Source organism: Platalea leucorodia, assembly GCF_965183815.1.
Source record: "Platalea leucorodia genome assembly, chromosome: 2".
Taxonomy (NCBI): Eukaryota; Metazoa; Chordata; class Aves; order Pelecaniformes; family Threskiornithidae; genus Platalea; species Platalea leucorodia.
The window spans coordinates 87,135,126-87,145,880 of record NC_138824.1 but is presented as its reverse complement, the minus strand read 5'-3'; the positions used below and the strand labels follow the sequence as shown (position 1 = coordinate 87,145,880).

At 44.3% G+C, this 10,755-nt stretch overlaps 1 protein-coding gene across 3 annotated transcripts; it reads right to left on the bottom strand.

The window, feature by feature from the left end:
* Nucleotides 1–811: 811 nt before the first annotated feature.
* On the bottom strand, nt 812–9,828 carry PRDX4 (peroxiredoxin 4). Of its 3 annotated transcripts, XM_082332604.1 has the most exons (8): nt 9,551–9,828; nt 7,076–7,193; nt 5,933–6,049; nt 5,231–5,353; nt 4,452–4,582; nt 2,529–2,563; nt 1,290–1,336; nt 819–941 (listed from the first exon to the last, which is right to left on the bottom strand). In XM_082332604.1, exons 1-8 carry the CDS (start codon nt 9,798–9,800, stop codon nt 938–940), a joined length of 825 nt encoding a protein of 274 aa, XP_082188730.1. In that variant the 5' UTR covers nt 9,801–9,828; the 3' UTR covers nt 819–937. The 3 variants fall into 3 exon arrangements, with proteins under 3 accessions (XP_082188731.1, XP_082188730.1, XP_082188729.1); XM_082332605.1 differs by lacking the exon at nt 1,290–1,336 and having other exon boundaries at nt 812–941; nt 9,551–9,821; XM_082332603.1 differs by lacking the exons at nt 819–941; nt 1,290–1,336 and having other exon boundaries at nt 1,354–2,563.
* Nucleotides 9,829–10,755: the final 927 nt, after the last annotated feature.

Sequence of the window (10,755 nt, the reverse complement as noted above, 5' to 3'; positions counted from 1 at the left end):
CAGTGCACACAAGTATGAAGTACGTCTTACATGGAGATGTTCTTTTTTCCCTTGGAAGAAGAAATTCACGTACATGAGCCACAAGAGTTTCTGACCGTCGCTGGACACATCAATGCTAGTCTTGGGAAAGACCACCATTCCTCCCTTAAAACTAGGAGCCACGGTTAACAAGTGGATCAGCACAGGACGCTAACCACTACGCACATCTGTTATCAGTGTAGGGTCAGGGAAAATATTCAGACCGTGTGAAATGGAATCGATCTTATCAGCATATACACTACACATACAAGCATGGGAGAAAAAAAAATCACTGGTTCAGCTCTTGAATCACATCAACTGGCAGAGCTGTTATTTTTTCAGTGCAGTTGTACTGATCTACATAGCGTAGGATATGTTCTTACTAGTTTAAAAATGTCTTCCAGCTCTGGACAGACTGGAAATTTAATTCAGCAACTGTAACTTATTCCTGGCTTTTGGGTTAGCTGCTATTGCCTCCGGACTACAGACTAACATACCGTAACCAAGTGGCTCTTTTCTAGCTGTAGCTCCTAGAACGTGACCAAGACGACAAGATTTTTGCAGAAATTAAGTAATCTATCAATAGCAAAAGTCATTACTCTAAGCCTGAGATGCTAAGAGAAGTAAATTTTGGGAAAACCAAGCATCTAAACAAGGCTTACAGGGAAAACGTGTCTTTCACAAGAACACTCTCTGATAACGAATGAGGTACTCATGCTTCACCCAGGTTAGACTCCTGTTTAAGCAACAAGACCTTTAATGGTCTACTGCAGTTACACATTAGTCAAACTCATGGAAGTAACAAAATTAATGAAATTTTATTGGCAAAAATCAAGTTGACTGTGACCTGTGTAATTCAACAGAAGCAAGCCTCAGTTTAGTTTATCAAAATACTTCAGTTTTCCAGCTGGATCTGGAATTATCTGTACAAGAAAGAAAACGAAAATGTTAGTCTAAAAACAAAACCATGCGAACACAACAAACTATAAAACCAGAACAGCATAGTATTTCATAATATGATGCTAAGGCCAACCCACAACCAACATTGAAGAGTAATTTATCAGTTGACTTGATACTCTGTTACTGTTGATCTCTAAAAGTACCTAACAGCAGTAAGCAGAAAGATTTAACTACTTGGGGGAAGAGAGAGTGCAGCCTACCAAAGGAAGAATTTTGACAGTTGGGAGTGCACACATCCCTGTTGTTTGCCCCAAAAGCAAGGTATTTTAATAGATTAGCGCCTGTAATCCAGAGTCTTAGAATTTACTTACAGTTCTTCCCTTGGCCACCACACTCTCATGGCTTCCTCTGGTTTGATCTAATTAAATCAAACACATTTAGAAGGCATTGCTACATCTTCGAGAAAGTCTTTTTGAACCACGCTGCTGTTTAAATTATCTGCATCTTTTGCACAGAGAAGAAAGAGAATGCTTATGTATTGGTTTAGATCTTTAAATTGGTAGTATTGGAGCTGTTAATCTTAGCATTTTAAGACTGTTTTTCAGAAAATATGTTCATGTCATATTATTTAGGTGATCCATGGTTATGGAGGGCAGAACTTTTCAGTGCTAAACTATGTCTGTTAGGCCAGCCAGCCCTCTTTCATTTTGCAGTCTTGATATCCAGCTTTCCCTACTAAGACACTCTTCTGCTAGCTTGAAAGAGGCGACTCCTAGCCTCAAGTCATCCTGGGAAGTTTTCATATCCAGCAAAGAAACATGGTTTAACATTCCACTGTTTTTACTATCGATTACAATGCTCACTACTCTGCGTAGAGACTGCTGGGACTTGCTTTTTGTTGAGACAGCTCTTAAACAACAATGCTCTGTCATCACCAGATGGTTCAGAAGAAAGCCACAGGATCAAATAAATGACAGTGATCTCATCTGAACTAGGTGGCTCAGACCTCTAGTGAAAGTTTCATTATTCTGCTGAGGCTTGATCCCACACAAACAAGTTCAGTGGGTGTTTATCTGAACCCTAGCTCTTTTGCTTGTAGGCGAGTGGTAACAAAGGAGGAAGAGCTATTGCGCAGCAAAGCAGTGCTCTCTGCTGGAGTTCTGTCAGGGACACGCTGGCTCTGTTAGACACTACAGAGACACTACAGCAGCCTGGGAACTTGCATCTTTCTCGTTTTGGGTAGTGCCTAGGATCCACAAGACTTGAAAGAGCCAAGAATTTATATGGACAAATAACCGACAGGACAGGCTCAAGAGTTTCCAACTTCCTCTCATCAGGTGTTAACAGGAAAAAAAAGTTCTTGATCACAAACTCAGTGCTGCTCAAGAGAGTTCATACACAGGGAATTTGAAACAACTGGAATATGTTTAGTGTGAAGGAAATGAGCTCCTAATGAAATCAGTAGTAATCCAAAAGCTGTAACTATAATAATGTAAGTTCACTCATATCATCTCATTGAAAGTTGCAAAGACTTTGGATTTGGCTTTAGTGGAAATGATAACCGAGTGTTTTCTAGTAGTACGTGCATTTAAATATAAACAGTGACTTACTGTTTCACTGCCAGGTTTCCAACCAGCAGGGCAAACTGGGAGAAGAGAGAAGAAAAAAAAAAAAAAAAAAAAAAAAGGACAAAGTTAGTAGAAGTATTTTTACACATACACACACACTTTTGTGGACTTAATATTCTCTTTCTGAACTTGAAGTAAAACAGCACACAAGTGTTAAGATCTGCAACTATTAAATACACAGTATTCTTTATACACGGGATGGTGTCTTAACAGTTTATACCTGATACCACCTACCACCTCTGTTAACTGGAAACTGCGTATCTCTGGATGGATGTCTATGCCTTGGCTGAATTCTCGTGCCCTTCTAGACAAAGTACTGGCAAAGCAGTATCTGAGAATGAACACCTATTCTAGTAGAAACAAATGTTTCATGATAAAATTCAGGTGACTACACAGAGACCTACCTACCTTTCTTTAAAACCAATGCTAGGGGAAATTTTTTAGCACAGAAATCAGTTCAAGGATTCCACACGAGACTGAGTGATTTTATTTGAAGCCTTGCTCAGGAGTAAAAGGGACGATAGCACGCGGTTAGCATGCAGTGTGGCTGAGCGCCCTGTGCCCACCTGTACAGTTGCACATTCCGGAGTGAAGCTCTTATCTGTTCAGAGCTCTCCCTCTGAGGCTTTAGCCCAATGAGTTATGCCATATTACACTGCTTTAAGGCATGCTGTCAGACAAAATACCACAAATGCAATCAGGAATTGTGGAGAACTTTTTTTCCCTGTTCTGTGCAAAGAATCCAATACGGCATCTAGGGAGGCTCTCCTCAGCATTCATGCAAAAGCTGGTGAGATTCCACGTACAGCTGCAAAAAAAGTGTACTCTGGAAAAAAAAATGTACTCTGGAAACACACTGTAGATCAATATTCTGTACGGCAGCTTTGTAACTAAATAAGAGAGGTTAAATTTCCTTAGTCAAATGTGCATAGCCTAAGTATCAGCATTTATCTTTTAAAATCTGTACAGCAAAGCATAATAATGATCTGTACCTTCAGATAAAGGTACTTTCAAATGCCAAGTGAAACTGAGTTGAAATGGAAGTTAAGCTGCTGAACACATGTATTAATATTTAAACAAATCTTGAAAAAAAAGCATGTGTGTATTTAAACATCTTAGTTGAAGAAATGTGAAAAGTTCACCCTATACTTGAACTGGGGGGAATATGAATTCTTCAGATAAAGTAATGATCTGAAGCCAGTGAAAGCTTCTTTGTCAGGGGAAGATGAGCACATATCATTTGTAAAGAAAACACAAATAATGGCGGTCTAACCTTCACAGTATCACCATGTATCTTGACATAGAATCATAGAATCATTAAGGTTGGAAAAGACCCTTAAGATCATCGAGTCCAACCATTAACCCATCACTGCCAAGCCCACCACTAAACCATGTCCTCGAGCACCACGTCTACCCGTCTTTTAAATACCTCCAGGGATGGAGACTCACCCACTTCCCTGGGCAGCCTGTTAAACATGACACGAAGCACTCTCAATTACTTGTCACAGATCCTCAATGAATGACACAGGACAAGGATGGCCTGCATCTCAATTATTTTAGTATGCCATAATGTACTGAAATATTATTGGGCCCGATTCTTCATGGCCTCATATTTTGTACAGATTTATGCTTGTGCCAGATGGTACATAACGCCTCAATTCAGACTAAGGAATGCTTTATGCTCTGCATTCTCATGGATGTGAAGCAAAACGTGAATTACTACACTAGAAACAAGCTATGGAGGTACCAGGACCACAGAATCTTGTAGCAGGGCAACCGAACCAGTTCATTCACTGCATGAGGCTAGTTTCTAATGCTACTGAGTACCTTTCTTCCAAAAAGCTACAAATACAGCTTCCGGTCTAAGTAAAACAATCTTCATCAATAAAGTATTTAAAAGAGCACCTTCTCCATGTTTGTCTGTGTATTGGAATGCTTGTACTAAACGAAGCGTTTCGTCCACTGATCTCCCAACAGGAAGGTCATTCATCGTGATCTGGCGAAGGATTCTCTTATCATCAATAATGAAAAGGCCTCTGTGAAAACATTTTTTGTATGTGTGTTAGGAAACAGAACTAATTACAGTGTTGAGTTTACACACTATTTTATGTCTGCTGGATAGGAGAATCTGATCTCTGCAAACACCACACAATACCCGCCACCTTAGAATACTACTAACCTACTATTCTTTACCTGGGCTATCAGATGACATGAGCTGAGGGTAAGTTAAAAACACAAAAGGATACTTCTCTGCAGAACATAAAACTAAGCTTTGACAGGCCCTGCCAGGGGATGCTGCAGATGCTATGATGTTACAGGGATCCCAAAAACAACTAATCGAGTTTATGAAAGATGTATCTCTTGAGGCCATTAGTTACCCTTAGGGTCTTGACTCCACTTGGACTTGGGAGGTCCCCGAGTAACTGCAATTCCGGAGTATTTTGCATGTTTGCCCTGCCCTAGGTATCTGCTACTGACTGCTGTTAAACAGGATATTAACCTCCACCCCTGTTCTGACTCATTGTGACTATTTTTTTGTGTTCTTCAATATTTAGTTTGTCTCTCGGCATAAATCCCCAAGTAAAAACTGCTCTCAAAGAAAAATTTCAAATGCTTCTTTGGATTAAAGTAGTAAGTACTAATGTGGCAAAAAAAAGAAAAAGAACAGTAACCAAGTGAAATACCTAAGTGTATGCCCTTGATCTTCCAGATATACTCCGTAATCCTTTGAAATTTGGTGCGTCAAATCTGAAAGAAGTGGAATCTTCATAGGTCCGAGTCCTCCTTGTTTTCGAGGAGTGTTAATCCTTTGAAAGAAATGAGATACAGAAGTATTTCTCATAAAGGTTTATATTCCCTACGCAAAGTTAAAAGTCACATACCAGAACAGTACAGACAGAAGGATTTAATGCAAGTGACGTTTTTTTTGTTCTGCACACAAGGGAGATGAATACCACTTATGGTTTGAGCAAAATGTTCAGTAGATCTTTTGCAGTTTTTGGCCACATCTATTAACAATGACCTCTTTCTTATCAGTCATATTCGCTTTATGCTAATGTGGCCATGAATTGGGACAGTGTGCTGCATTTACAGATACTTGCATCCTTGTATTTTTTTTTTTTTTTTGTATTTGTAGTATTTTTTGGACTGAGACATGATATATTTCAAGCAATACATATTAAACAAGCTTCAAAGATAAAGGTACTTTCCTGCACTAGGGTTAAAAATTTTTACCACTGAAAAATATTTTAAACATTTGTATCAATAGCATCATGCCTTTACACATTATCATATACCTACATAGGCCACAAAGCTGGGGATACAGTTCTTCAGCTAAGATGGACCCATGAATAATTTTTAGTGAAAGACAAGGATAAGATACATACCATGCTAAGTGAGTGAACTTGGAGTCCACAGAACATGCTACTACTTCGGTATTTATTGCTCTGAATTCTTCAATTCTGTCACTGAAGGCGATTATCTCAGTTGGACAGACAAATGTGCTAGGTAATTTAAGACAAGACAAGGTCAAAATTTCATGAAACATCCAGTAAGTTCTCTGTTTAACTTAAAACTGTGGATTTATCGTAAATGATTCCAGCTTTTACTTATTTTTTTTGCTTCTTCAAGTATTTAACCGAAATGCTGCCTGACAAATCTTCCAGACGCAGACTCTAGCTTTCTAACAGTTTATTACTGAAGATTATAAACCTACAGTTGGATTACAATCTGGATACAAGTGTTTTTACAGTTACTTCATGAAGTATGACTTTATGAATATTAAGTGGCTGAATTTAAGCACAATATGCCATTTTTTTCGGAGCCACATAGTGTAATTTGTTGTTACTGTGCATGCCTGCAGATTTTAACTATTTTGACTTGAACTTTTTCCACTACAGAAGAAATAAAGTGGTAAAGATCACAATTTCTAGGGCCTTGAAGCTAAGGGCCAAGAGCCACATTATTTCCTTTATGATATTAAGGTAGTTATGCACCTCTGTTCTCTTTTCTTCATTTTGTGGAAAAGAATGGGATTGTCTGGTAGAAAGCAGAGATGTTTTCACTCAACCAGTGAAGTTACTGCATTCCAAATAAAGGAGGGTAATGTTAAGTGTTCTTGGGATGTTATGGGATAAGCTTAAAGGGAAAATGCCGTCTCTTAGATACACTACATACACTCTAGAAAATACAGATGGGATGCTGTGTTCTATTTGCAGCAGTGACTTACAGCATCACACAGAACATAAAGGTTGCCCGCCTGGGTACTACAGACAAAGTTATTTTTTTGTGTGGAGACACAAATTTGTGGACACGCTTATTCGGACAAAGATTGCGTTACAATTTTACCAATGCATGATGAAAACACAAATGCAAAGAATGTATTTTTCTTCTGTCACTCCTTTCTTCTCCCCCAAACCCTTACCAAGCAAAAAACCCAAGACCTCAAAAAAAAAAAGAGAAAAATTAATGAATTACGAGTCTAGTGTAGCTGCATTCAGTCTTGATATGTCTCCAGTGGTCTTACTTACAAGTCAAGAGGATAGAAGAAGAAGACAAGATATTTTCCTTCATAATCTGTTACTTTCAGCTCTTTAAACTCTCCATTAATGACTGCTGTTCCTTCCCAGTAAGGTGCTGGCTTGGAGACTGAAATACGAAGAACGTTCAATTAAGAATGTGAAGCACGTGTTCAAACAAAGCAGCTCATTAGCCAGCTTGTGCGCAAGGACAACTCTTCTTCCTTTCGCTTGAAAAACAACCTACTGCACACAGTTACAAAACGAAACTTTCTTACTGCTTTAAAAAGTCCACAGCTGGCAGAGGTTACAGGATGATGAAGAAATGCAGGTTTCAGTACACGTGGAAAGTAAATAATTTGACCAACTTGTGCTGATACGTGAGCCCTTTGAATCACTGATAATCAAGGCCACACAAACCTTATCGGGGCATACCGAACAAACCACGGGTGCGCTACCAGCTCATGGTAGAACATCTGTTAGACGGAAGGAGAAGCTGCTTCAGGAACCCTCACTATTTTGTTATGCATAGCTGTTGTGAATCAGAAGCGTAAGATGGTTCAAATTCACATTGTTACTTTTTAGCCACAAAAAGCTACCTGGAATTCAAGTCCACGAAAAATACATGCTACAACTTGTTTAGAGACAAATGCCTAAAAAGGCAGATTAAATTAAAACTCCTAAACAAACTATAACTTGAAGATAGCTGTATTTAAAAAAAATCCAATTAAAACACACGAAATGTATTTACTGTTGCTATCAAAATACCTTGAATTTAAAATACTAAAAATGATTCTGCCAGGTACTATTTTCATAGTAATGTGAATTCTGAGACAGAGGGTAGGGTATGCTGGAGATACAAGGTGATCTGAATGCACTTGTGATGTCAAGGACATTGACGTACAGCCCCAAGAAATCAGGGAGACGCTGCCGAGAAAAATATATGGAATCTTAACTATGATCTGGACGATGACTGCATTGTTGGGCTCTCCTTTTCTCAGGACAACCCCCAGATACAGAATGCAGTTAGTGAGGATGTACAACAAGGACTGCAAAAAAATACCCCAAATCATCAGACAGACCGTGCCCGTGAACGAGAAGGCAGCCTGCTTTGGTTTCCCTTGATGCAACCCACAAGGGACGCAGCAATAAAAGTACAGAGAGTCAGCAGGCATGACTGATAATTTCAGTTTACATTTTTTTTGAAGAAATGCTCTTCTTCCTCTCAAGTCTTCTGCAGAATTCTTTCTGACCAGATTTCAAGCCCTGGACTGCTAATGTTTTTTTTTATTGAGTCTTTGCAGGTATGGGACTATTTTAAAGTGAAAGCAAGGATTAATATCCAAGCTATTTCTCCAAAAATGTTTCAAATATGTTGCTCTCTAAAAAATAGTGACACCCCAAATCTAATCTCTTTGGAGAAAAACATTCTCTTCAACTAACCTTCAGATTACTAGGGAGAAGGAAAAGAAATTAAGTAAGGTATGTTGTATCTTGACCCATTTTTAAACGAAGGTGATATTTTTGGTTTAAAAATACTTGTATAAAATGCTGTAATAACTTACATTACAAAGGGAGGAAAAACCAAACAAAATTGGTTACGCATATCTTGACTCGTTTTCCATTTTTCTCATAGCGTCTGTTTGCAAATGTTTATAACGGAAGTTATGCCCTGGCTCGGTAGACGAAAAGGATTTAAAGCTGTAAAATCTCACAGCGAAGGTCGTTTCTACGCGACTTCTCTCCATTCCCTGTGCCGCAGGACGGGACTTTTGGAGAGCACCTGACCGCCTGAACAGATGCTCCTAGACATCTCACCGCAACTCAATTAAAGATGTTTGCACCCGGGTCTGCCATAAGGCGTTTAAATCACAAGAGCGAGCGGGCACAAGGGCAAGGGATGAACCCAGCCCAGTAATAACGGGCAGACGCTACGAGAGGTGACTGTCCAGTACTTCTCATCAGAGCGTGAGCACGAAATGCTTCTGCGCATTCCTCAAAGCATCTCCCTTAACTCGTCTGCTGTTTCTGCAACCACAGACCTTGCTAAACGCCTGGGAAACGTTAAACTCGCTGCCCGTTTGGCAGGGTAACCGCGCAGGCCTGCAAGGGGCGGCGGGCCCTTCCCTCCGCCCGCCCCGGGAGGCCGCGGGGCGGGCGGCGGCTGCCGCCCCTTCCGCGGGGACCCCCCGCGACCCAGCCGCGCCGGTCGCCCCCGGGGGGAACAGCCGCGCCGCCGCAGGGAGGCCGCGGGGGATCCCAGGAGGGCGGCAGGGCCCCGCTGCCGCTGCCCCTGCTCCGGCGGCCGCGGGGCGCCCCCCGGCCGCGGCCGCCGCCCCCGGCCGGCGCGGAGGGCCGATGCGCCCGGCCTGACGTGGCGCTGCCCGCCGCCCTCCCGCCCGCTGCGCCCGGGGAGGCCGCCGCCGCCCCCCGCCCGCCCCGGGGCCCTTACCGGCCCCGGCAGCCCCGGCCCCGCCCGGCACCTACTCTTGGCCTGGCTGAGGTGCAGCGAGTGGTCGGAGACGGGCAGATGAGCCGCCTCCCCGGGGTAGACCTGTCCCCCCGCGTAGTAATGGCACTGCTCGTCCCCCCGCTGCCGCGCCGAGCGCGGCTCCTCCGCCGCCGCCGCCGCCGCCGCCGCCTCGCCTCCCAGCGCCGCCAGCAGCAGCAGCAGCAGCGCGGAGCGCCGGGCCCTCGCCCCGCCGCCCGTCCGCAGCCGCCGCCGCGCCGCCTCCATAGCCCGCCGAGCGAGTGCACGTCCCCGCGGCGGCGGAGGGGCGGCGGCGGGGAGGAGCTTGGCCGCTCCCCCCGCAGCCGCCGCCAGCCGCACGGCCCGGCCCCCCGGCCCCGCTCCCCGCCCCGCGGCGGCTGCGTGAGGGGAGGCGGAGGCCCGAGCCCCGCCGCGCTGCCCCCCGCCCACCACCAGGCCGGGCCTTGCGGTGGGGCCTCCCGTCCCGGCCGGGGCCCCGTGGTTCAGCCCCGGAGGCAACGGTGAACGATGTCCGTGTCTGGAGGAAGAGAGAAAAGAGCAACGCGCTGCCCCTGCGGGAGGGACCGCGCTGCCCCTGCGGGAGGCTTCCCGCCCGCTGCCTCCCTTGCCCGTGGCGGCCTGGGCGCCGCGGGCTCCCCGCCGCTGGCGGCCGTGCCCCGGCGCGCCAAGCGCTACTTGTGCCTTCCGCCCCAAGGAGCGCACGGAAGGCGAGAAAGCGTGCTGCTTCGGGCCTGAAGTCCTGCCGTGCCGCCAGCTGGGCGGCAAAGGTGAATGAGCTCCCTGTAATGCACGCGGTGGCTGCATGAAGGCTGTGGTGAAACAGAAAGGAGGCTGCTAAGTGCCTTTTAATTCACATAATCGTAGAATGGTTTGGGTTGGAAGGGACCTGTAAAGGCCATCTAGTCCAACCCCCCTGCAATGGGCAGGGACATCTACAACTCGGGATGATCAGAGCCCCGTCCAACCTGACCTTGAATGTTTCCAAGGATGGGGTACCTACCACCTCTCGGGGCAACCTGTTCCAGTGTTTCACCACCCTCACTGTAAAAAATTTCTTCCTTATATCTAGTTTACATCTACCCTCTTTTAGTTTAAAACCATTGCCCCTTGTCCTATCGCAACAGGCCCTGCTAAAAAGTCTGTCCCCGTCTTTCTTGCAGGCCCCCTTCAGGTACTGGAAGGCTGCTATAAGGTCTCCCCA

Coding starts and splice junctions, on each gene's coding strand:
- PRDX4 (XM_082332603.1), bottom strand. CDS start 9,800: ATGGAGGCGGCGCGGCGGCGGCTGCGGACGGGCGGCGGGGCGAGGGCC. Junction 7,194..9,550: donor GCACCTCAGCCAGGCCAAGA/GTAGGTGCCGGG, acceptor TTCGTATTTCAG/TCTCCAAGCCAGCACCTTAC. Junction 6,050..7,075: donor TTCTTCTATCCTCTTGACTT/GTAAGTAAGACC, acceptor TAAATTACCTAG/CACATTTGTCTGTCCAACTG.